Below are 27,724 nucleotides of genomic sequence, written 5' to 3'. Positions count from 1 at the left end.
GTGAAAGAGGCAAGCACTGTGAGTTCTCTGAGGCAGCTCATTGTAGTCTGTTTAATAGAACTAATTCACAAGCTACGGACACCCTTAGCCTGATGACCTTCTGCAACGAGAAGAGTCTCCTGCTTCTCATGAATATTATCCTCCTGCGAATGCCATGGAAACACTAAGATGCCCTTACTGTAAGCATATATGCCAATATATAAAGCAAATTTGAGACATGTGTCTGCTGAAGAACATGACCTAAAACCTTCCATGCTTATAAGAGGTAGTGGCTCTTTTTCCGATGCAGATAAATACCCCAAGTGTCCTTTTTTTTTTTTTACCCTTTTCTAACCATTTTTCTTTAAACTGGCATACCTCACCCTGTGTAACCCACTTGATACAGTGATACACAGAACCCAGGAAGTCTTAAGCCCAAGTTTTTCTGTAACTTTCCCCAAGTATTAATGTGGTCCATTTCAGTGCAGTAGCTGTTGTGACAGCCATTTCTCTCCTCAGCAAACCCCTGATATAACCCTGCCCTGAGCTTAGCATCATCCTATTTATTGGAGCTGGATTATATTTGTGACCCTATGCCTACAAATTTGACGTGTGATTTTGGCCTACGGTTGAGTGCAGCCCTCAAGCTGGTCCTGGAAATGATCTTTTTTTCATTTGTTGGCTCATTGAGCTGTTCTGACCAAGTGTGGAAGGAGAGTTTCAGTGTTTTGGGTCTGTGTGCTTGGACAGAATGTGGACAAGGTCTGAGGACCTTGGAACATGGCCTAAGGGGTTCGCTGATGTACACACTCATAATAACTTGGAGCCAGAAGGGACCACAGAGGCCACCTACACCCTGCACCAACCTTTCAAACAGACGCAGGAACTCCAGAGCCAAGAGGTGTCAAACAACTAACCAGATCTTGGAATGAACTGGTGACAAAGGCTGGGCCAGAATCCAGGTCTCTTCCCAGGGTCGCTGTCTTCCCATGGCCGCAGCCTCGCTCTAATCTTTGGCACACCCTCCTCTTAACCTCATAAACAGGCTGGATGGCCTTAAACTTTGGACAGTCTGTTACCATGGGGATTAGCTGAGAGCTATTGTCTTTTGTGGTAGAGCAAACATCTGGCCTAAGACTAGGGACTGGGGAAAGCAAAATAATGAAGTGAAGCAAAGACATTACTGACCAACGCAGAGGTGGAGAGTTGCAGATTCACTCAAACATTAAAGGCTTGATTGATGCAATTGTTCCTATATCTTTGGGTGGCTTGTAAGCAGCTCAACTGGTCTCTTGGGCGAGTATTTTTGTGGAAGTGTGTGTGTGTGTGTGTGTGTGTGTGTGTGTGTGTTTTCCCAGAAGAAAGATTACAGTTTAAAGAACCAGAAAACCTTTCCTTTGTTTGTTTTCTAATTGATTACCTAAAAGAAAGGGGTGTTTTCAGAGTTTTGCAGAAGAAAATTTCATGTCATCCTTACTCAGGGTGAGTAAATTTAGATGCCAGCTTGACTGGGATGAAGGATGCCTGGGAAGCTGGCAAAGCATCCTTAATGTGTTTGCTTCTGAGATGTATCTCAACGGTGCCCACACTGGGTCGGTAGACTGAGGTACAAAGTTCCGCTGTGGCTGATTCTGGTAGATCTCATCAATGTGCTAAGGGACTGAAGAGAACAAACAGGAGAGCACAGAGTAACTGGCCACTGGCCTGGATCTGGGATATTTCTCTTCTCCCCTAGACCTGGACACAAAGGACTCAGATCTCAGACTCTGTGAGGTAAACCAGAACTCCTAGGATCTCTGGCCTTTATCCTAAAACAGGATTATGCCAGGGCTCTTTCTGCATCTCCAGACTGTAGGCAACATATCACAAGACTCTAAAGCCAGTTGTGCATCTGTATAATGTACCTTTCTATATATAATCTCTTTATCAATCTAGCCATCTGTCTGCTCATCTGCATATGTTCTTTTGGTTTTGTTTCTCTGGAGAATCCTGACGGGCAGCCTCTCTCTAAGGCTGTGACTCTACTCATATGAATGCTTTATGACTTTGGTAGTGATTCACTGCTGTAATACATGTGCAGGGCTCAGGGGTTGGCTTAGTTGGCAGAGTGCCTGCAGAGTTCAATCCCCAGCACCGCATAAATCGGCAGAGTGGTACATTCTCTAATCTCAGAACCTGGGAGGTTGAGATACAGGAACCAAGAACTCAAGAGCATCCGCAGCCACATAATGACTTTGAGGTCAGCAGGACTACATGGACTTATATCAAAAACCAAAACATCAGCAGCAACTCTGTGTGTGTGTTCACACGTGTGTGCATGTGTGTTCATTCTGGTTGTTTTCTTTATGAGTTAATCATATTCCCACATACTTTCCTTTCCTCCCTCCCCATTTGCTTTCATAATATAGTCATTTTCCACTTACTAAAACTTTCATTTTGAGTCATTTTTAATAACATCAAAACTGCTCATTTTATGGACACATATTAAATTAAAATTTCTCCCTGTGTGAAATATTTAATTTCAACTTTATGTCAAATACTCTGATAGCAGCAGGCTAAAAAGTACATGGAGTTTATTAATTTCTCTGTCCCCTATGTCCTGAAGACAGGGGCTTTCTGCAGCTTAGCTCATAGCCCATGTGCTGCCATGTTCTAATTTGATTCTGACCTGGAAAATTACATTTATGGCTATGATAGTAAGTCAAGACTTTAAAACCATTATATGTGATGCACACACATAGCCATGTGGGTGCTACATGTATGCATGATGTATATATTATATATGAAAAACATTAGCCATAGCATCTGATTTTAGGATAAACATTGTTGTGATGGCATTGGTTATTTTATTGGCATGGTCTGCCATTTTTAAAATCATGAATCCTAGAGTTTGAGTTTTGACTTTGGTAACTAATTTTGGATCAATCTTTTATGTGGTTTAAAGTCGTCGTGACAGAATGTCTACATTGAGTCCGGGATTAGGTATTTGTATTGAAATCTAGATTATATATGTACATTGAAGACGACTCTTAGCAGTAACACGGAGCACAGTGCTCAAGACATCACATGTGCCCAGGATAAAGGTTTCCGACATTGCTCTTCTGCATTCGAAGTTCATTCTTCACACTTCTCTTTCTCAAACAATTTGTAAAGTAAATTTTATTCGCTTATACACCGAAACTATAAATTGAGAACAAGATCATAACTTTTCCCCAAGCCAACAGTATGGCATAGTCATTGTTCCCAGCCCTCTTTTGTTTGTTTTGAGACAAGATCTTGCTATGTAGTCATACTGGCCTGGAAAAGGCAATGACCCTCCTGCCTCAGACCCTAAATGTGTATATTAGTTCTTCCACTTTCTCTTGTATGCTCCAAGAAAGCGGAAGTGGCCCTTCTTAGTAAAGTCTTTAATTCTAACATTGTTCTATCTCCTTGAGGGAGCTCAGGGAAGATTTCTAAGGCTTCTTGGCCATGGAACTTACCAGAGACAAAACAGGAATTCAAAGGAGTTGATGCTTACTGCAGACTGTTTTCTTTTGCATCTTCCACTTGCTTTGTCCTTACTTTTGTATACCTCTAAATCACAAAAATGTATGTGTCTTTTCTGTGATGGGCGCATTGTCTCTTTTCTTCTATTCCTTGGCCAGCCCTGAGTTACTGTTAGAAATATGAATTATAAACTATGGGCTTTAAGGGAAAATGATAGGAGGTGGAGAGATGGCTCAGGGCCCAACAGCACTTGCTGCTCTGGCAAAGGATCTGAGTTCGGTTCCCAGAACCTACATCCGGCAGCTTCTGACCACCTGTGACTACAGCTCTTGGTACAGTTTCCTCTGACCAATTCTGACCACTTGTACACACACACACACACACACACACACACACACACACACACACACACACACACGCACACGCACACATACACACATGCTCACATGCACATACACACAACATACACACATGCAGAGAGAGAAGGGGAGGGGGAAAGGGAGAGGGAATGAGAATTAAAAATCAAGTAAAACCTTAAAAACTTTTAAAATGAAAATGATGATATAGCCTGTGATCTGTTTCATATTTACTGGAGTGTTATCTCTTAAGCCATAATTATGGGGGTTACTGATTTCTAAGACTCTTATAACATTTCTGTGACAGTTAGCCCAGCTCCTCAGCACACATGGCGAGGCATCCGTGTATTCGTCAGGACTGTGCACAGTCGCAGGGTGCAGACTGTCTGATCCCTACTCACCCCAGCAGTGCAACATTTAGACTTCCTGCTCAAAGCAAGTATCTGTGCGGAATGCAAGGAGGAGCAGAAAAGAAATGTAGCTGGATAATGCGTTGATAGCAGGGGATGGTTTAAACCTCTTCAGGAAAGCTGTGGCTTTTCTGGATTTTGCTGCTGGTGTTTTTCTTGGATAAAAATAACAAGTCCATAAGCTCATGGGGGTGCCAGGTCTTTGTGGAGGCTGTCATGATCAGTCAGACTTGTGTGAGGGGTGGAGTCCTCAGGCGACCTCACAGATGACATTGGTCATTGTATCCTTGTTTATATGCGTTGGCGTTTGCATCGTTTTCGTTTCTGTAGGAAACAAAGAATCTGATGTTTTGCATTTCCCCCTTTTAATTTATTAAAATGAAAGATCAGTAATAATACAAAATATCTCACTCGTCCCCCATCCTGAGTGGCAAACATTTTTTTTTCCATCTGTAGACTTTCCCATGTTGCATCAAATATATACATGCATGGAAGCCTATACATTAATGTATAATCCACATCTGCATTAAACCCACGTTGAAATTGCATCAGTCAGCGGCATTCTTCCCACGCAGAGGCTGGCAGGAGGACCCGAGTGCAGCTGTCTGTTGGAGAAGTGGTCTTAGAAAATAGATAAAGGAGTGAGGGGTGAAATGAGACACATGAGGACAGAAGTTCTGAAGAGAGTGGTTCTCCTGGGGAGAGCTGTGAGGGACACTTAGGTGTTTCTCAGGTGACAGAGCGGGACAGTCTTGGTTCATCTGTCACACCACACAGCTGGGAGAATGCCTCCTGGGTGTTAACTCACTTTGGTTGTATGTAGGTGGCTGAGCAATCTTTCGTAGTGCAGAAAAGAAACAGCACAGAGTGACCCTCAGCAATGATCTGATACGGATCTGGCCCCAGCAGTTGAGGTCTGATGGACGGCAGCCATGCTGTGGTGTAGCAGCAGCACAGCCGGCCCTCAAACAGCAGCAGGCATGCATCTTAGACCCAGTTCGTGGTAGAGCGCACAGCCTTTCTTCGGGCAATGCTCTTCTCTCTGTGTTACAGTGGGTTAATGTTGTGGTCCCAATGTGACATGCCCTCTCCTGTGGGCTCCTGTGTTTGAACCCTTTGTCCCCAGGTGGTGGAAGTGTTTTTGTGAGATTGTGGAATCCTTAGAAGGTGGGGGGCTCTCTGAGACAGAAGTGAATCACTGGGGTAGGTATGGAGGATGGATAGCCAGGCCCAACTTCCTGCTGCTGTTGACTGGTGTTCACAGTGTGGCCAGCCACCTTACCCTCCTGCTGCCACGCTTCCCCTCACGGAATGGGCCTCACCACCCTGAACTGCGAAGGAAAAGAAACCTTCCTCCTGTGTGTGGCCTTATGTCAAGAATCGGAGTACTGCAGCTTGTTTGCATCACATCATAGCTCCATTCAAGTTGAAACCAGGTGAATAGTATCAGAGACCTGGACATACACAATGGCAAACAAATAAAGACATAAATAAACAAACTTAAAATTAGTATTATTATATCTTTGGGTCACAGTGTATTGAAATATTTCATTTTGAAAATTGTTCACGCTGTTGACATGGAATTAGGATAGAGTTTCTAACAATTTCTGAATGTCTGTTTGCTGTTTTGGCCCATTTGTTTATGCCAATCAGCCTTCTCAGCATTGATGATAGCACAATGAAAGTATTGATTGGTTCTGAAGGTGGTATGACTCCTCGGCATCCTGTGGCTTCCAGTGTTTAGCCAAGACTTAACTAACTCTTTATGTAGGTGAAACAAGCATATATACCTCATTAACATGCACACTCGCCTTCATCTTTAATAAATGATAAAACTATAAGTATAACGAATAATTGTTTTGAGGTGTTTTTATTATTACCAGTAAATGTTTGGTCTGTGTGCTTACATTTTATACCTGTGTACCTGAGATTGCATAAAAATAACTGTGTCCACAGCGACTAGGGATGGAGAAAGTTTAAGAAGCCCTGTTTTTGAAGACGAGGGGACAAGGACCTGAGGCTCTGCTCTCACTAGTCCAGGATCAGAGTACATGTGTGTGCATCTCACTAATTCTGCAAAACATTGTCACTGAAATTGTTTCAAAACATGATAAACAGGGACAAACCACACAAGCTATGAATATTTATAAGTAAAGCCCAGAAATATATATAGCTCAAGTGCCTCATCTTATAAAAGGAAAAGATGACAACATTTTATTTTACCTTTTACAGCTTTTCTCATCTAATCTTTTGCATTTTTTCTGCCTCCTCCTTCACAGTGTTTCTTGAACTATGAATGGGGGTAGGTTAATATGAGTGGAGCACTCATGGTTAATTATTCTTGCCACTTAGACCAGTTATAAGTCTGTGTATTAACCAATACCCACTGCAGAACATAGTTTCTCTGATCAATATTCAGAACAACACAAATTTTAGGTATAAATATTCAGAAGGTTGTTTGACAGTCTAACCATTTAATATGACAACGGCTAGTCGACCAGTGGGGACTATTATATCCCCAGTCATGGGTTTTTACTAGGTTCACATTACCAGGCAGGAAATTCCTCCCGTAGAGCATGCCTCAGATGCAGTTAGAAAATCAAGCTGGTTACCCCCATAACCGTCATGCCACTATTACCCAGATAGGTATATTAAGACTGTAAATTTGTGTCTTCTTATATTCACACCGATTCCTGAAGACAGAAGGTACACACACACACACACACACACACACACATACCACCTTGAAGTTTTGTGTGTCTGTGCTTTTCTTTTCCTTATAAAGTTATCCACACTAGAAAGCCTCATCCTTGGAATCGCAGATAATTCCTTCTGCAGATAACTTGTCGTAGGTTGTCCTACGCATGCAGAAAGCCAGTCACAGGCCCTCGACTATAGTTGTGACAAATGAAAAGGTCTCCAGGTATTGCCAGCTGTCCCATGGAAGCCATGGTTTCCCTGTTTCTGAGCGGTGGTCTATACGTCAGTCAAGCACACCACCCCTGCCTTCCTTCGTGTGAATCTGAAATGGCTTTGCTACTTACTGACGAAGAAGCTATTTCTGGTGGCACACGACTGGCTACATCATGAGGAGCAGATCTTGCACAGCTGATTGAGTGCTATCATGAGAGAAAGTAATTGTATCTGCAGTTAGAATGCTTTTATCTGGCTCCCGGCGTATGTACTAATTCTCAGTGATAAATGGATTCTAGTTTGAACCCTCATATTTACACATTCTATTTAGGCATCTAAACAGATGTGTTACCCACACCCTTCAGAGGAGCCCAAGAGCTAAAACTATATGAATGAGGCAGCCAATGGACACTGTCAAGGTATATCAAGAATGACACACGACACACATGTTATATCTGGGGAAGCCGACATGGAATAACACATTCTTAGTGATGGAGGGAGTGCAGTTTAAATGCTAAGCACGAATTGTTCTGACTTTCTATTTCTAAGATGAAGTACTTACGATGAATGCTTTAGTTTTGTGGACTTTTATTATCAATGCTAATAGCTTGTTTCTTTTGTTTTGCAGCTGTTCTGTTATTTTTGAATCATTTCAAACATTTTACAAAACACTGCAAAAATAGCACAATGCTTTTCTCACAGATTTTCCACACAATTAACATCTCCTACATTTGCCTCATTGATTTTTGTGCAAATCTACATATATTGTTAGGATACCAAGACGTTTAAGAACATATATATGCTCTAACTTTAGACATAGATACTTTTGTCACATGTGTTAATAACAAGAAAATTCATTCACATAATCCCAGTAAAACAAATGGCAACAAAATCAATATTAACACAATGGAAACATCTACACCAACATGGTCAGATTCTGTCTGGCTTCACTCATTTTTCTTTATAACAAGTGAGCAGCAATTAGAGATGCGGGGCTGCACAGCCCCCAGGAGTTGTGAGCACAGCTTGCTCTTGAAGAAAACTGGAGGTAGGCTTCCAGCACCTGCACTGAAAAGCTCACAGCCACCTGTAGCTGCAGATCCCAGATATCTCACACCCTCTTTGGCCCTCTGTTGGTGTAGCACTCACATGCATACACACACATGCACATACAAATGCTCAGAGGCTCACACAGACACAAACTTAAAAAGAAAACAAGAAAAATTGCCCAGCCTCTCAGCTGCTACCCAAGATCATTATTTACATTTGCATCTCTCTGCATCCACTCAAAACAGTTCCCTTGTGTTTCTTAATATATATATCTGTGTGTGTATACACATGTATATGTGAATATATGTATATATATGAAATCTGGACTAAGAATATATACATATGTAAGAATATATATGTGTGTGTATGACAATTTGTCATGTAGAGTACCATTCACACTAGGTCTGTCTGATGTTTACTGCGGATTAAATTATGGTCTACTTTTGCTGGAAGGAGGCCTCTGTGCAGTGTTGTCCTTCTCCACGTCCCCTATCAGGAGCACCCGCCTCTCATGCATCCCACTCTGGCCATTCTACTCTGCTAAGGGGATGTTGTGGAGGCGCCATCACTGAAAAGTGACTGCCGCTTATCATTGATGAATGCCTTTCAGGACACTTCTGGAAGATCCTGCGTATTTTCTTGTTCTCCTCAACCTTCTCTCTTTAAAAAAAAAATTAGATGTGTTTATTTTGTGTGTATATATTTTTGCCTACATGCATGTATGTGCACCACATGGGTCCAGTATCCGTGGAGGCCAGAAGAAGGCACTGGATCCCTTTCATCAGGAGAAACAAGTACACTTAACTGCTAAGCCCAGCCTCGACTTTCCTTATTAAAACTCTCTGTCTGTCTGTCTGTCTGTCTCTCGCTCTCTCTTTCTCTTGGTGTGTGTGTGTGTGTTTGTGTGTGTGGTGTGAGTGAGTGTGTGTGTATGTGTGTGTGTGTGTATGAGTGTGTGTGAGTGTGTGTGTGGTGTGTGTGAGTGTGTGTGGTGTGTGTGAGTGTGTGTATGAGTGTGTGTGGTGTGTGAGTGTGTGTGTGAGTGAGTGTGTGTGTATGTGTGTGTGTGAGTGTGTGTATGAGTGTGTGTGAGTGTGTGTGTGGTGTGAGTGAGCATGTGTGTGTGTGGTGTGTGTGAGTGTGTGTATGAGTGTGTGCGGTGTGTGTGAGTGTGTGTATAAGTGTGTGTGGTGTGTGTGAGTGTGTGTGTATGTGTGTGTGTGAGTGTGTGTATGAGTGTGTGTGAGTGTGTGTGTGGTGTGAGTGAGCATGTGTGTGTGAGTGTGTGTGGTGTGAGTGAGTGTGTGTGTGGTGTGTGAGTGAGTGTGTGTGTGTGGTGTGAGTGAGCATGTGTGTGTGAGTGTGTGTGGTGTGTGTGAGTGTGTGTGTGTGGTGGTGTGAGTGAGTGTGTGTGGGTTATTAGCGAATGAGACAGGGGGTCCTGCTCTAACACTCTGCCCACTGTTCCCCTGAGAAAGGCTCTCATGTTGGCCAGGCTGACCTGTAACTCATTATATAGCCAGGGATGGCCTTTACTTCCAGATCCTCTGGCCTCTGCCTTGTGAGTGCTGGATGGCAGGTACACACCACCCTGCTTTCCCAGCTCTCCTCAGACTCTCTCCTGCTAATAATTCTCACACAAATGTATTGACGGTTATGAATGCCACACAGTGTTTCTCTCACTCCAACATTCCTTCCGCTCTTATTATCTTTCCTTCTGGAAGGGGCAGCTTCTCTTCTCTAGGAACTCAAAGATCCTCGTTTCATTTTTTGGGTTAATTAAAAAAAAAAAAAAAAACGTTGCCAATGCTAAGAGAGCTGATGTTCTGCTGCTCTGAGCAGAACTTCATGAACAGAAAGGCAGGGCCAGTACGAACTAACTGCCGTGCTTGTTCTCCGTGTCGCTCATAAGCTACTTTTCAGCCACATTCAGGGAATGGCTTTCCCTGCAGATGCTCTCACTCACAAACTGGGTGCTGAGTCTGTCTCACTGAAGCTTTGGAGTGGAGCCAGAAGGCAAGAGTCTCTTTCTCTGGAATCCAGGAGTGCCTTATCAATTTTCATTGTGCTGAGCACGCCAATGGCTCTGATGCTGGGGAGGAGAAAGACTCTTAACGAATCCCAGCATTTAATGTACCCCAGGTCCCCAGCTGTATGAGCATAAGAAGCTTAGCAATTCCATATCTTCTGGATAATAGCATTTATTTGATACTCTAAATACTCCCTGGGAAGTCTGAATAACATCGCAGACTCTTTGGTGTAATAGCTTCGTTGGGCTAATTGACTCGAACGGCAAAATTGTTCTTAAAAAAAAAGCCACACCGTTTTGATTAATGATCCCAGTAATAAATCATTAATCTTTTCAGCTCAGAAATGATAGGAGCAGTGTTATGTTTTGTACCCAATAATATATTTCTAGATTTTTGTACCGATACAGTGGCCACGTTTTAAAGATCTCATCACCAATTTAATGTGTCCACATCAGCATAATTTAATAACATATCTAGCAACTTTGCAGTTGGAAGAACCCTAAGTTGTAATTGTTCGGTTATCAATATGGCTTGTATTTAGTTAGTAGTGGCCTTTTTGTAATGTCCTAAGTTCTGAGTAACTATAATTACAGGAATGTTAATGAGCTACTTGGGTTCCCCTGTGTACCCAAGACTCTGCTAAATTTCAGAACACCATGCACTGAATTCCACATTAACCCTCAGATGTTAAAAGCATTGCTTCCACTCTTATGCATCAAGAACTTTCCTGGGAAGTGGTAGTAATGTGCTAACAGCATAGCTCTGGCTCACACTGGTTACCATGTCATTGGGTGCTTGCCTGCCATGAGGTCTGATTGCTGGGAGGTGATAGCAGGCAGAGCCTTCTGGGGGACTCAGGGCTGCATGGGCAGTTATATAGATGACTAAACTGACCTGTGCAGCTATCTTAAGCCTTGCATGTCTAAGGGGTTTATATTTCAAGGGTTAATTTTCATGCTCAGGGTGGAGCTAAGACATCATTTACACATTGTCTCAGGCTGTCTAATCACCAAGGAAGAGAATTCCTAATTAGGAGCGGAAAAGTCCAAGGATAAATGTCTATGCTCCTGGCTGGGCTCCTGTGCTTGCTGGTATAAAATAACACCTTATTATTAAAATTCCATCGTGAGCTACCCACTGGACTGAGATCTCTATAGAAGGCATGGATCATCATCAATTAGAGTTTGTCTTTGGGGTATAGCTCAGAAGCCAGCATGTGCTAAAGATAGAGAAATAATGAATGAAGGCCAATAACGGATATTTCAAGAAAGAAGTGGATGGCGAACTTAGTGAAGTGGCCTAAGTCCCAACAGGTGGGGACCTCAGATGTCACCAGTTGTCTCCAGTGTGCTACTCTTCTTGACAACATGATCCTTTTGTGTAGAAAACTGAGAGCTGGCAAGGCACGTGGAGTACATGCCTGTCTTCTGTAGTGACCTGAGGCTCTTTGTGTGTGGCAATCTGCCTGTTACTGAGCCACATTAGGAGTTGGACTTACTTTGTTCCCATAGGTACATTTTAAGGAAATTAACCATAAAACAAGTGCCAGATACAAGCCAGCAACGATGATAAAAAAAACCCTAGCAACCCTAGGTTACACCTTCCCTCTGCTGTTCTCAGCCAATGTCCTCATGTTAGTATGAGACAGGGTGGCAAAAGCAGGAACCTTGGGTCCTCAGTGTGCAGTGCCTCTTGATAAGTCAGTTTTCATTGTGAGAGCCACACACTCATCCACGTATTCACACATGCACACACATATGCATATTCACACACACACACACAAACTCACACATATGTTCATACATGCACACACATTAACACACACATACAAACTCTCACCCACGTAAACATATTCACACACGTGCACACACATTTACACACATACACAAACTCCCACACACATACACATATTCACACATGCACACACACACACACATACCATATACACAAACTCACACACATACATATATTCACACATACACACATACATATATTCACATATGCACACCCATACACATATTCTCATACAAAAACTCCCTTTCGCCCTCCTTCCCTTCTTCCTCCTCCTCCTCCTCCTCTTTCTTCTTCTTCTTCTTCTTCTTCTTCTTCTTCTTCTTCTTCTTCTTCTTCTTCTTCTTCTTCTTCTTTTCTCTCTCTCTCTCTCTCCCTCTCTCTCTCTCTCTCTCTCTCTCTCTCTCTCTCTCTCTCTCTCTCTCTCTCTCTCTCTCTTTCTCTCTCTCTTACATCTCATAGCATATTTTCTCCAGCCTGGTATTAAAGGTCACAGGCTGCCAGGTTTTTGCAACCTGTTCAGATTCTCCTTGGAGACGCTTCTACTGTATACAACCTGAAGTATACTGTCCTCCACCTAGACTGACAGACTTTTAATGTGTGGCTGAATTCGTTTTTAAGTGCCAGGCTGGCACTGACTATTTCCTCTACATGCACATGGCCCCACAGAATCAGTTTTCCGTGAAACTGCCAGGGCTAGTTTAGAAATAAAAGCAGGTTCAAGCAAACCAGCAAGACAACAGCACATTTGTATACAGAGCTGTGCTCTCTACTTCCCATATGGTGAAGGTAGCTTTTGTTGGTATAATCCCCTTGAAGTGGAGGCTAGAAGGAAGTTAGTTTTATTTTCCTCAGTATTGGGAAAATGTCATGGTTCTAGTCTTACTAATAAGGCTTAACATTGGTTTCCCTTCGCTCACTCATTTCCCCAGCATCATTAAGATGTTTATTCTTAAGAAGGTAAAGTATCTTGCTAAGTAGCTTATTCCTCAGGGAAACTCTGTAGGAAGTCAGGCAGCCACCGATACATTCCTCAGTTTAATCTCTTAAAAAGTTGTGACTCTGCCATTAAACACAGTGTGTCTACAGCGTCTGTATCGAATTGGTTGACTTTGCTTCTGGGTGGATTTCTCAACAGCTATGTGAGCCATGGCAGTTGCAGATCTCCTGGTAACCTAGGCTGTCTCCCCTGTAAAATGGGGATATGAATAGAATCTACCTCAAGGGTTTTTTAAGCCATAAAAATATAATGAATTTAAATGGCTTTAAAGCGTAGTTCTTGGCACATTGCTAGATAATACTCTGAAATGACTATAACACTAAAAGCAAATAAATTATGTAAAATGATGTTAGCATTAGTCCCATGTGGCAATGAACAGTCTCAGTGTCTTTCTCATGAAATAATTGGATGAAAACATACTAGAAAGATATCCACTCATATTTAGTTGTTTATTGACGTATATTCATTGCACCTGGTAATGGGTTATATAAGGACATTCCTATATATGTCTATAATATACTTGTGAGAAAGGGGTGATACTGTATATCACAAACTCAACTTGAATGAAAGGTCTTGTATTTTATCAAATGGCCTTAAGTTTGCAGACGGTCACGATTACATCATCGTTTCTGCTGTGCGCTGGGGCTGATTTCTACAGACACTGGAGTGAGAATGGCTGCCTGTGAGTGGGATTCCTGCCCTGAGCAGGACTGCACCTCAGCAGCACATGTCCCTGTGCACACTAAGTATAAACTTGCGCCTCAGCCCTGTGCCAGTGTATTCTAGGTAGAAGATTTGTTTGTTTGTTTGTTTGTTGTTTTGTAAGGCAGGGTTTCTGTGTGTAGGTAGCCCTGGCTGTCCTGGAACTCACTGTGGAGACCAAGCTGTCCTCAAACTCAGAGATTCACCTGCCTTTGTCTCCCGAGGGCTGGGCTTAATGGTATGCACCATCACCACCCGCCTTCTTCTCCTTCGTCTCTCGTCCCTCCTCCTTCTTCTTCTCTTCTTTCTTCTCCTTCCTTTTCTTGTCCTCCTCTTTTCTTCTTTTCTTCCTTCTTCTCCTACTTCTTCTTAATGGACTTAATAAAAGAATATCACTATAACTTATGGCCACAGTGGCACAAGATTTATAACTCTGTACTTGTTTGAAGGAGAATCAAATAATCCCTAATAAATCGGGGGACATCTTTCTGCTCCAGGGTACTAAGTGGCTGGATGATATAGTCACTCTAGATCCCTTTCAGAGTGGGGAGGAAAAAATCCAAGAAAATGTAGACTCTGTTCACGGTATTGGGTCGCTTTCGGTAGCTTTGTTCACTGGTTTCACTTTTGGCCAGCAGTATTGTCAGAACAAACCCATTCGTGGGTGCTTGTGGGATGGAGGTATATTATAAGGGGGCTATTAGAAGACTGAGTAGCGCACAGTGTAAGTCTGTCAGGTTCTCACAGGGCAAGGCATCCTCCAGAGCTGGGGCTGTTGATTCTGAACTCATAGTCAAATGTGCCAGGAGTCCAGGAGGGAACCCAATCATCTGCCTGCCCATGAACACCATGTAGACTCAGAGACTCACTTTCCGCTCATGGACACCACGTAGACTCAGAGACTGGCTTGCTTAGTCACATGCATCTCAGCTCATGACTGCCCGGAAAATGCAGAACAAAAGCCACCCAGGACCGGTGGTTCAGGCTGCCATGGGTCCACTTCGCTGCATGTCTACTCTGTATTTTCCTGAATTAAACCTCAGGCTTCACCTCCGCTCACCAATGCTGTGCTTGCATTAAATCTGAAACAGTGAAAAACCATTCATGGCTTGCCTTTTTCTGGAGACTCATATTCTTTTATTGTGGGAAAGTCATTCTTACTGGAGTCTCATCTGTATGCTGATTTCATTTACTTCATGTATAAATCATACGGCACTAAGATCACATTAAATCGCTTATTTTCCTGTAAATATTTACCTTGGTGATGAGGGCTGTCAAACCCCTTTTCTTCTAGGTCAGGATTGGCACTAGCATCCTTACCTGCTGAGCTGTCTCACTGGCTTCTCTGCTCTCAGCTTCAGTGGAATCAACTGCTATAAATTCCCTATAGATGTGAGCTTGTGTGGTGCTTGCCTCTCTGTGCTGGCTTATTTCACCTGACATGATAGTCTCCAATGACAGACTGCCGTTCTTGGCATGACTGACTTTGATACCATGGTGGGGAAACCCACTTGCTTTCGTCACTACTCATCCCAAACATTTCAGTGTGTTAGCAATCCTGGCTATTTTGAATAGTGCTGCACTGAGCATGCCTCATCCATATGCTGAGCTCATTTGCTTCACTGTCCTTGCTAAAGGGACATGTGTGGGTGAGAACAGTCTCAAGGGCAGACCACAATGCTAACCTATGCATTAGCCATGCATTACTCTATGTCTTAAACTCTCTAAAATGAGCGGGTTTCCTGCTGGCTGTTTTCCTGCCCAGTGATTGACAGGCCCACTTCAGATGAACTTTTGAGGCCTGGTGCAGCAGGATTTCTTTGTTCTGCACCAGAAAGCCTCTGGCTATATCATAATCTTATGACCTTCTGGGGAGTTCAGAATGTTCTGTCTCCACCCAGGGCCAGAGACATGACTCAGATTGCATTCTCTGGACTGGTAATTACAACCCTGAAGCTTCTGTTCCCAGTTTTACAAGGTACTGATTATGAGAGAATGGTCCTTCCTCAGTGGCCTCCAGGCCTGCTAAGGCCCATCTCCCTCTCTTGCAGTTTGGCCTAGATGTGGGCAGTGTTCCCTCTCTGTAGGAGCACCGCATTGCTTATTTAAATGCGCCAGCACTCTGATGCCCCACTAACTACAAAGAGACAAATATGAAATGAATTAATCCCATTTTGACAGTTTATATACATAAAACCTTGAGGGGAAGAAAAAGAGGAGAACTCATTTCAGGGAAAATGTATTCTTGGGTAAAATGACCCATTTCTGTTCACATTAACAATGGAAAAACTACTGCCTTAAAATTTTCATGAACAAGATTAATACAATAAGTGATATGCCAAGAAATCCCTGTTTTGGTGAAGAGGTGTACAAGCCGACCAGAATAGAGGAGCAGCCAATTATATAGATGGCAGCTGTATACTTTACCAACTCACACGTTCTCCACAATATCCATTCAACCACTGTGGGGACAGGATAAGGGATGCTAGCCAAGTCTGGGAACTCAATAATGCAAGCAAAAATCAGTCAAATAATACAGAGATGCTGATTTGGGTATTGCTAATATTCCATAGAGCCATGACCTACCATTTTCTGGTCATCGGGTGTTAAGAGTAAACTCAACATTTTAAGTTGGTAAGATCATTGGGCTAAGTGTAAAAGGACTGGACTCTATCTATTTTATTTCTAGCTCATGTCAAATCTGTTGAACGGCCTTGAGGCAACCAACCCCAGCCCTTTGCTTTTCATTTTCCCTGTGTGTCAAATGACAAGATCAGACGAATTAGTTGCCCCTGTCTTCCTTCTGAAGCTACCACTTCTTAAGGAACCAAGCCGGAGGGCGGGGAAGTGGCTCAGTTGGTAGGGCGCTTGGCAAGTTGCTTGAGGTCTTCAATCCCCAGCACCATTTAGACCAAATGCAGACCCAGGCCTGCAATGCTGGCCCTTAGGACCCAAGGCAGCAAGGCTAGGTGTGGAAGGTCATCCTTAGCCACACAGTGAGTTCCAGTCAAACCTGGGACATGTAAAGCATGTTAAACAGTTCAAAGAACTCATTTGGTTTATAACACCAACCTGCTTCCCCCAAATGACTATTTAAGATAAATCTGATGTGTAAATAAAGTTGTAAGTAGAAATATAGAGTGTGTAGTGTTTTAAAGTTCACTCCACAAAGAACTTAAATTCTATTGTCAGCCAATATATTCAAGACTAACACTGTATTTCAAGAGATGGAATTATTTAATGAATATCACTGCCCAAAGCCATATTCTCTCTGTGAATACAAATTAAGGAATGACCCCATCAAATGCTGTATTGTCTCTGAATACCAATTAAGGAGCTGGCCTTGCTGTTTGAATTTAGACTCAGAAAATAGCTTGCTAGGCAGTCAGTCCCCTGTGGACCATGCTTATGGTGTTCAAAGTTCCTCATTGAGTGGCTGCAGCAAGCTCAACACTTAGGAGCTCTGACATAGGTTTGAGTTGGGATTAGCAAGCCTACAGAAAGTGACACAAATCTCAGCAGCATCTGGGACAGTGATGTGGAGTCCTTGGGTTATTGAACTTCACCAAGGGTAAAGGAGTGCAGAGAACTGGGTCAGCTCCAACCATATTGTGCTCCTGCCATGGGCTATGACCCATCCACAGGTAAGTTCTGGCAAGTGCAGGGACTCCGAAGTGGTTGAGCATGTATTCTTCAGTATATTTTTCATAGACAACCGTGCTGCTCCTAGTGTTCCTAGAGGCGATAGTATGCTTGTATGCAAGTGTGATGATCTAAGTTCGATCCCCAGGACCCGTGTGTCTTAGTTACTTCTCTTGCGGTGACAATATACCATCGCCAAGGCACCTTATAAAAGAAAGCATTTCTCTGGTGCTTACAGTTTGATAGGGTTAGAGTCTATGTTCAACCCAGCTGGTGCATGACAGCAGGCAGGCAGACATGGTACTGGAAAGCACCTGAGAGCTTATGTCTTGAGACAACTACCATCAGACAGAGAGAGCCATAGGTGAGGGTGGCGCTGACCTTTTAAAGCCTGCCCCTAGTGATTTATCTTCCCCAACAAGGCCACCACTTCTAATCTCTCCCAGACAGTTCCATCACCTGGGGACCAAGTAGACAAACCTATGAGCTTATGGACCCCATTCTCACTCAGATCAGCACAGTATGTAAAAATGGGAGACCCTGTAGCTGATGCTTTGATCCCAGCAGTGGGGAGGAGACAGGTGTATATCCGGGCCTCTCTTACTAGCCAGTCTAGCCTAATTGGTAAGATCCAGGCCAAGCAGAAAGAGTGTCTGAGCAGAGATAGATGGGGTTCCTGAGTGAACCTGGAGGTGCCCTTTAGGCTCCATGCTCACACTCATCCCTCTCCCAATGCATCAGAACAAAGCTGTTTTGTTTTGTTTTGTTTTGTTTTTTTTGTTCTCTGTCACAACTGATTCTTCTCAGTTTAAAACAAACATGTTAATGTGACTCCCACCTCTCCTAATTGAGAATCCCCTTTGCATCAGAGTCAACTACACATGTCAAGGCCTTACACGAGTAAATACATACCTTAATTCCTTCTTTAATCTGGTCGCTGTACTGAGGGTAACTTTCTGTTTATGACAGGAGAAAGTTGTGTCTTTAAGATGAGTTCATGTAAGTCCCAAAAGCATGTTAGTTTTAGGGAATCCTTTTAAATAAATAGTACATGGCAGGCAAATAAATAAATAATAATAATAATAACAATAACAATAATAATAATAGAGCTTATATGCAAATGATGGAAGACTGAGGAACACTGAGCTAGCTGTTAGTCTAATGTTAACTCTGTCACTAATGATCAGATTGTCCTTGGGCGGGTGATGACTCTTTCATGGCTCTCTTTCCTCATTATCCAATATGAGTGACGATATTTGCCAAAATACCTTTACAGTTATGATGGGAAGATTGAAATTAAGTGATGGGTAGTAAATGCTGTAAAAGTTGAAGGTTTTCTATGCATAAGGCTCATTATTATGTGTCTTCAGCATCAGAGAGAAAAAACGACAGAGGGAGAGACCTTCAATCAGTTAAAGAAAAAATAATATTACTTTTCTTATTATGATCATGGCGTTTGACATTTATTGGTGACAGTGTATTTTATGTGTGCTTGGTTGTATGTGTGTGCATGCATGCACATGCACATGTGTGTGCACGTATGTGACACAGACAGGAGAAGAAATGAAACAAGGATGTCAGTTGTACATTTGCTACATAAACACTGTTCCCAAATATTAGGGCTGTGGCCCTTTTCAGGTAGATTTCTTCATTCTTGCTATTTTCCTGGTAATAAAAATGTTATAAAAGTAAGTTGTGTTTAAATAGCAAGCTAAGTGGTAGATTTTCTTTGGAAGTTTTATTTATTTTTAAATTTTATGTGTATGAGCATTTTCCCTGCATGTGTGTACATGTACCACACATGTGCAAGCCCATAAGAGGCAATCAGATCCCCAAGTCCTCTAGAAGAGCAATAAGTAATCTTAGCCTCTGAGTCATCTCTCCACGACAAACTCTTATTCATATCAAGAATCAATAAAAATATTATGAACTATCTGCCTAAAGTTGTTAAAAATAATGCAATTTAGTTTTGTATCAAAAAAATTTTTTTAAAGATTTATTTACTTATTATGATGTATTCAGTGCTCTGCCTGCATATCCACTCTCAGGCCATAAGAGGGCATCAGATCACATTATAGATGGTTGTGAGCCACCATGTGGTTGCTGGGAATTGAACTCAGGACCTCTGGAAGAGCAGTCAATGCTCTTAACCGCTGAGCCATCTCTCCAACGCCCCAAATTTTTTCTTTTGCATATTCCTTCTTGGATGTACCAAAACCCATACTGAACAACAAGTTCTCGGTTGAGGAAGAGGCTTTGTTTTTGCACCTGCCCTACCTGCCTTTGTCTACCAGCTGACAAAAACCAAACACACACTAGTGCTACCAAATAATTTCTTGACCTAAAATATTTAGAATTGCATTTTTATAGCCTCCCATTAGTTTTAAAACCATATATTTACTTATTCTAGAAGATTTTTGGATTTCTTTTGCCAGCTTAATCTCTTGTTTATTCTTGAAGCTAAGGTTTTACTTTAGCTAGATTATAATGGTTCAATTAAATATCTGGCTTATTTTGGTATTTATGATTAGTCATGGCGTTCTGACCATGTTTTTCTGAGGATAGCACTGTTTCAACATACATATGACTATGTCCCTATTTATTAATTCATATATGAATTATAAAATATTCACAAATATAGATAATGCTAGCAGTTGTGTTTTTTCTTTCCTATGCTATTAAACAAAGCTTGCATAAGCATTGTTACCACAATGAAATGTTAGACATAATGAGTTCATTTGCATATATGTATTCCTGCTTGGTCTGAGATGGCAACTCTCAAATTGATGCAATTAAGATCATTTGGAGGAAGAGCCGGGCGTGGTGGCGCACGCCTTTAATCCCAGCACTCGGGAGGCAGAGGCAGGCGGATCGCTGTGAGTTCGAGGCCAGCCTGGTCTACAAAGTGAGTCCAGGATGGCCAAGGCTACACAGAGAAACCCTGTCTCGAAAAAACCCCCCCAAAAACAAAAACAACAACAACAACAACAACAAAAAAGATCATTTGGAGGGCTTGTCAAAATAAGCCTGTGTGTGGACTTCATAATTCAGTATCTCAAGGTGGTCCTGTGCACTGGTATTTCTGGCCAGTTTCAGGTGACATTAAAAAATGTTTTTTAGTCATTTATTTTGAGAGAGACTCCCATGATGCCCAGACAGCCTTCAGAATCAGTTTATAGCCAAGGCTAGCCTTGAACTTCTAACTCTCATTGGTCTTCTTTCTAAGTTCTGAGATTATTGTGTGAATACTCCGTACCTGCCTTCAGGTAATGTTGATACTGAAATTCTGGGTCACTTCATGGTACCCACTGTCCTAGAGGAAGGCAGCATCAAAGAGCAATAAGTTTTGTGGCCTTGATGATGAGCTAGGAATATGCCTTGCCTTTCACATCTGTCATTTGTGTCATATGGTCAAGATAGGGATCAAATGTGCCATCTACAAAATGAGAATTATATTGTATAGGAATAATGAATGAAGAATATATGGTAAGTAACTAGAACAATGGCTTAACAAATGTAGCATCAGTCGTTAGAGTGGTGTACCTAGCGTGGGACAGTAAGAACAGTAGAAGTACCCTCCAGGGACTGGTTGGCCTTCAGTGGCTTTAATTACCCATAGCAAACCACAATCCAAAACCAATAAGTAGAAGATTACAAAAGTAAGTTCACAATGTTAATTGTGTGTTGTCATCATTCTGAATGCACAGCGAACCCTCACACTGTCCTGTTCTGTCCTGCTGTGGCTGTAAATTAGTCCTTTGTGCAGTGTGTCTATGTGATATAAGTTACCCACCTGTCAGACATCCAGGGGCAATTTCAGTTATCAGTTCTACTGTGGCACCCAAGCAGTGCTTGCTCAGTGACCCTATTTTACCTATCAATAATCTCCAAGTGCCAATACAGTGATGCTGGCAAGATAAACACTCCAAGATAAGCCACAAAGTGTTTCTTTCAAGTGAGAAGGTGACCATTCACAGCTTACTAAAAAGACCTGTATTCATGGGATGGCCAAGATGTGTATAGTAACAAGGAGACTCCTACCATTAAGTTATAAAGACAGACAAATCTATGTGAGCTTTGCTGCCCTATGTCTGTCTGCAAAAATAATGCAAACACTTCACAAAAGATGGGAAAAAATGAAATTGCAGAGTTCAGTGCCATCTGAGGTTTGGGACATCAGTGGTGGGTGCCTCATGGATAAAGTGTGATTTTATATGTGTTTACCTAAACTCAACTGCCGTATGAGATTGCATGTATTTTACAAGGAACGGTTGACAGTGATCTTGGCTTTCATTGATGGTGTTATTTCTTATTAGAAACATTCTACATAGGAAAGGCCATTAGTAAAAGAAATCAGTGGCCAGGGGTGGTGATGCACACCTGTCCTCTGAGTACTCAGGAGGTTGAAACAGGAAAGTCACGAGTTCTAAGCCACCATGATGGCTAGTTGTATGTCAGTCTGGCATAAGCTAGAGTCATGGTAGAAGAAGGAACAGCTTCAGTTGAGAAAAAAAATGTCTCCACTAGATTGGGCTGTAGGCAAACCTATAGGACATTTTCTTAACTAGTGACTGATGGGGGATGGCCCAGCCCATTGTGGGTGTGCTGTCCCTAGGCTGGTGGTCCTGGGTTCTATTACTAGAAAGCAGACTGAGCAGGCCATGAAACGCAAGCCGGCAAGCAGCATCCTCCATGCCCTCTGCGTCAGTTCCTGCCCTGAGTTCATTCAACAATGAACTGTTTCCAGGAAATATGAGCTGGAATAGACCCTTTCTTCCCAAGTTTATTCGATCATAGACTTTCATCACAGCATCAGTACCCCTAACTAGAACAGTAACTGTGGGCTATCTAAGGCTTTCTGGGCCTTAGATATCTATCCTGTCTAAGAAGCTAACCTGGCAAGCAGTGGCCTATGAGAACGGAGGACTTTGGACGCTAGTTTGCGATTTAAGTACAGTGCTTGTCAACAGACCTCACTGCGTTTGCTTCTTTTCTCTTCTCTTAGCAACAAGAACAAGACCCTACAAATCTGTACATCTCAAACCTCCCCATCTCCATGGATGAGCAGGAGCTGGAGAATATGCTAAAGCCGTTTGGACACGTGATATCCACCAGAATCCTGAGAGATGCTAACGGAGTCAGCAGAGGCGTTGGCTTTGCCAGGTAACTCTTTCTCTACAAGGAACTCGTGTGGGATATGTCTTTCCTCGTTGTGTCTTTTTAATTCTACTCCTCTGTAGCATCTAGGGCCTGAAGCAATAGAATATGCAAAATAAAATAAAATACATGTAGCTTATCTAAACTTTCATCTTTCTATAACTTTACTTCAAGCCAAAGGAAAATCCATGAGATTGTAAATACAGTGTGCTAGCTAAAACATGTACACAGACTGTTAGTATGGGTCTCTAGTTATAATAATATTGTCCTGTCTATGCTTGCAAAGCAACCACATTAGAAGGAGCCAATTGCAGCCAGCGTTGTAAAGCAAAAGACCCCCCTCCATATAGTGGGCTTGGAGCTGAAGCTCATTTGGAAGACTGCTTGCCTAGCATGCAGGAGGCCTTTAAGAAAGCCCTGTTTAAAGCAGACATGGTGGCACATACTTATAATTCCAGTGCTGGGGAGATGGAGGCAGGAGGACCAAAAGTTCAAGGTCATCACTGGCTATGTAGCAAGTCTAAGACCAGCCTGATCTACACGAGATACATTTCAAAACAGCAAAAGACAGTGACAAAGCATGTGCCTGTGTAGTGAGCAAAGTGTCCTCCTGGTTTCCAGCAGAGAGAGGTGACAGTGAGGATCAGAGAGAAGAGAGGGGGCATTCAGAGGGTGGAATTTCTTGGGAAGGTTCCAGAGATGATGGGAATAGAAGGGGAGGTCACCAAGTGTTTGCATTTAGGAAGCACCAGCTATGTGGTTTTGATATTTTAGGCAGGACTAAAATACATACATATGTGTGTGTGTGTGTGTGTGTGTGTGTGTGTGTGTGTGTGTGTGTGTGTGTGTGTGTACATTACCAGAAAAGAAAGAGCCATTTTCATTTTAACTTTAAGGGAATGTTTACAAAGAGAGTCTCGGCCTGGAATAAAGTTAGACAGCTGTGCCTGCTAAGCTTTCATAAGAAGACAAAGCCAAAGAGATGTCAAAAAGAATGAAGCTGCTAGTGACTTTAGCGATAAGAAATTGGAATAATAAAGGCAGCCTCTGTAGCTCCACCTGACTTAGTATGAGCAGAAAGAGATGTGGGGTCCTGTGAGAGTCAGGGCAATGCAGACTAGTGGCTCAACTGGAGATTACCAGTGGAACCTACATATGCCCTTGCCTCTGGCTTGACTTTCTTGAGGATGTGGACCTTGTCATGAAGTTATTTTTATGTTCTAGAATGTTCCAGGAGATGTATGACTGACACACACTTGGTGATTAGAATATAAAGAAACAGTGAAGGAAATCTTGTGACTATCTGGTGTGCATAAGGTATTCAGGCTTTGAAAGCATGACCTCCACTGCTTTCCATGGGTGTGGTGGGGGAGGTGCTGCCTCCTGTGTCTGTGGCTGTGGCTGTGCTGACAGTACACAGCCTACAGTTAGAGGCCTGAAAAGTACAGGCTCCCTCGAGCAGCAGCCAAGTTTGCTTTACATGTTGAGCACATCTCTTTGAATTCTTTTGATTCTTACCCCAGCCCTTACCCTCCAAAATCTCTCTAATACATTAATCTCTCTTTTATTGACATTCTTGCTGAGAAATAAGTACATTTTAAGTTCATCAAGGGAACACATTTTCTATGATGCATTGTGTGATGTGGTTTGGGGTTTGATTCTTTTTTTTTTTTTTTTTTTTTTTTCTTTTTTTTCTTTTTTGTACTCAATACACCACATATTAGTTTCCTAGGAATGCTACCATAGAAGAACATATTCTGGTTGGCTTCAGTAAAAGGAATATGCTTTCTCATTCTTCATGCTGAAAGCCAGTGAGCAAGGTATCTTTTGGTTGCTTTCTTACAACGTCTCCTCTGTGGTTTGTGGATGGACAGCTTCTCCTTTCTCATAGCTCTGGCTTCTCTACAGACTCTCCATGTCTTCTTCCATCCCTGTGCTTGGCTGACATGTTTGTTTTCTTTGTTCATTGTTGTATGGATGGGTAGATAGTGAGTTGTGGGTTTCATAGCCCTGTAAAGTCCCTGAATAGCTCAGCTCAATAGTTTTAGCACTCTGAGATGATCTTCTAAGGGCGTCTGCCATGGTAGACTAGGGCACCTTGGAGACTAACTACCTTTCTCCAGATTCAGTTCTCTTCTGAGGTATTATGGGTTAGGGCTACACAAGAACTTGAGGTTGGACTTCAGAGTAGCTGGAGGCATGAAGTTGTGGCTATTTGCTCGTCTTTCATCTCAATCCTTGCTATAAGCTTTGAGTTTGCCTAAAGAGAAGGAAGCTCAGAGTTCTACAAAGGATGGAATTAAACAATCTATGTCATCAGATCAAAACTGCACTCACGGCAGATGGAATTATGAAAGAACAACATGCAGATGTGTCTCTGAAGGAACCATGGAACGCTGGGAGCTTGCAACTGATTATTCCTGATATTCTAAATATAGAAATCACAGGAGGCCTTACCAGTTCAAATCTGGGCACATAAGAAGCCTTTATCATTGCCTGAGTGGTTTTATTCCTCAACTCCCACTCCGCCCCTGACTCCCACCCCCAGTGTCACCCCTGGCTTGTTTCACCTTCCTGGCCATGGTTCTTCCTGTCTTGTGACCTGGGCAAGACTATCTTACTTGATTGACAACATTGTCTACAGCTGTTCTGCTGCCTTCTGCCTACTCAGCTCTTAGGTATTGGCTGGTGCATTTTTCTTCGAAGAATTCTTCCTTGACATCCAACCCCAGACTGCTACCAAAATTAGATGCAAGTGTTCATATGCCCATAAAAGTTTTTTTCCTTAAACAAAATTTATCATAGTTGTACCCAGTCCATTAATTTATTCCTGTATTCTTTCACTGGGTTACTAGCTTGTTTTCTTTTCTTTCTTTCTTTCCATCTTTCTTTCTTTCTTTTTTTTATTGTTATATGGGAGAGAAGGGGGGATGGATCGATGGATGGATGGAGAGGTGGATAGATGGGTGGGTGAATAGAGGGTTGGGTGGATGATGGATGATAAATTGGTAGGAAGGAGGATATATTGATGGGTAGGCGAATGGAAAGGTGGATGTATTGATGAGTAGGAGGCTGGTGGGCAAATGGATGGATGAGTCGATGAGTATGTGGACAAGTCGGTGGGTGGAAGGATGGAGGATAAATGGTTTTGTGGGGATGGGTAGATGAACAGATGGATGGGTGAACAGGTGAATATATGGATGAGTGAGTGGGAGGTCAACTTTAGGATTATCATTTTGTGACATTATTAAGTAGCTTAGCGCAATTTTCTTAAAACTTGGATCTCTGCCCTGAATCATCAGTTGAATTCTTCTACTGAAACCAGGTAGTTTCTTTGTTTGGTTTTGTTCTTCATTTTCCAGACAGAAACTCCCTATGTATCCCAGGGTAATTTCAGCTTCCTGAGTGCTGTGATTATGAGTGCATGTTTGGCAGGTCTTTCTTCTCTCAGTATTGCCTCTACCGATTTTAGAAGGTGAGTGAATTTAAAAGAAAAACACAAGTTTGAGTGAAGATCCTGATTTATTATGCTTGAAAAAAATCAGAAAACAGAAAATGTAAGTCTGTCTCTCTTTGTCAGCTCCTTGGAAACAGACGTAGAATGAGTCTCCCGGTCTCTGTGAATTTTAGGGTTTTAATTTTGAGGAGCAGAAACTCCCATGTTCTGTTTTCCATAACAGTGGTGGCTCTTGCTTCTATAAAGAAGACAAGAAATTACATTTTGCAGAGTTCCTTAAGAAAAATAAAGGTACTGCCCTTAATTTGTTGTGTGTGGAGAAGAGGGATCATGTTCCATAGCCCATGTGCAAAGGTCAGGGGACAACTTCTGAGGGCTGGTTTTCTCCCTCCGCCATGTGTGTTCTATGCATTTTACTCAGCTTGTTTGGATCCATGACAGAAGCCTTTAAACTGCTGAGCCACATCATTGTTGCTGCTATCAAAAATCCCACCCCCTGAGATTCGTTCCTCCATCTCTTGGATTCTGTTAGAAAGGCCTGGTGGCACTCAGAGGAAGGATAACAGGCTACCAAGAAGAGACTTGATACCCTATGAGCATATACAAGGGGAGGAGGTCCCCCTCAGTCACAGTCATAGGGGAGGGGAGTAAGGGGAAAGTGGGAGGGAGGGAGGACTGGGAAGATACAAGGGATTGGATAACAATTGAGATGTAATATGAATAAATTAATAAAATATATTTAAAAAATAAAAATAAATAAAAAAATCCCACCCCTTTTTCCCATTCACTTTTCGCCCTCAAGAAGTCTCTTTCTGAACCACAAAACAGAGATGATTGGACCGTGTACTTGATTCTCCTGGGGCTAGTACACAGCAAGCAGGAGAAGGTGCTAGGTTGCATACAGATGCCCTGGGCAGCTGTGCTCAAAGTATTAAATGCAGCTTCAGAGTCCCCTGGGAGTGTGGTGGACGTGTCTGTTCTCCCATGGTGACCCACTGACTCAACAGGCTGATGGAAAGCTGAGACAGCCCTCGGTTAATTGTATTCACAAGTTCTGGCACATGCCTGCAGCCCTCCCATGTTAGGGAGGCATCACCCTGGTGTGGTGAGACTGATTCCCAGAATTATTTGGAAAAAATCTGTGTCTTTGTTAGGCTCCCTGTGGCTATGATGAAACACCACAATTAAAGCAACTTAGGGAGAAAGGGCTTTTTCGGCTTTCACATTGCAGTCCATTGTGGGACACCAAGGCATGGACTCAAGCAGGGCAAAAACTTGGAGGCAGGAGCTGATGCAGAGGCTGTGGAAGGCGCTGCTTACAGCCTTGCTCCTCATGGCTTGCTAAGCCTGCTTTCTTATAGAACCCGGGACCGCCAGCCCTGGGACTGAACTACCCACAATGCGCTGGGCCTTCCTCCCATGAACCACTAATTAAGAAAATGTCCTACAGGCTTGCCTACAGCCCGATCTCATGAATGCATTTTCTCTATTGAGGTTCTCTCCTCTCAGGTGATTCCAGCTTCTGTCGAGATGACATGACACCAGCCAGCACAGTCTGCAGATACTCAGACTGTGGGAAGGTTCCTGCAGAATGCCCGGTTCAAGGTTAGAGAGGTGGGCCAGGCCATACAGCAGCTGGACAGAGAATGGGGCCCTGTTTTTCTTTATACCTGTTTCCAGAGTCTAGAATGAGACTTCACACATAGGAAACCTTCAGCAACTCTCTCTGTCTCTGTGTCTGTCTGTCT

The 27,724-nt window shown here is 42.6% G+C and overlaps 1 protein-coding gene and 1 non-coding gene across 12 annotated transcripts in view; one reads left to right on the top strand and one right to left on the bottom strand.

The window, feature by feature from the left end:
• Positions 1 to 27,724, top strand: part of Rbms3 (RNA binding motif single stranded interacting protein 3) — a 998,257-nt gene that overhangs the window by 734,395 nt on the left and 236,138 nt on the right. For all 11 annotated transcript variants that reach the window (XM_051140215.1, XM_051140224.1, XM_051140217.1 and 8 more), the window contains one exon: positions 22,368 to 22,525. In XM_051140215.1, the coding sequence (XP_050996172.1) occupies positions 22,368 to 22,525 (158 nt within the window). The remainder of the gene's footprint in view (positions 1 to 22,367; positions 22,526 to 27,724) is intronic.
• Positions 19,554 to 19,685, bottom strand: LOC127184465 (small nucleolar RNA SNORA40). The gene has a single exon (XR_007830113.1). It is a non-coding gene; the product is annotated as a small nucleolar RNA SNORA40 (small nucleolar RNA).

This window comes from Acomys russatus, chromosome 32 (genome assembly GCF_903995435.1).
Source record: "Acomys russatus chromosome 32, mAcoRus1.1, whole genome shotgun sequence".
Taxonomy (NCBI): Eukaryota; Metazoa; Chordata; class Mammalia; order Rodentia; family Muridae; genus Acomys; species Acomys russatus.
The sequence above is the reverse complement of the archived record's forward strand: the minus strand, read 5'-3'. Positions and strand labels throughout refer to the sequence as shown.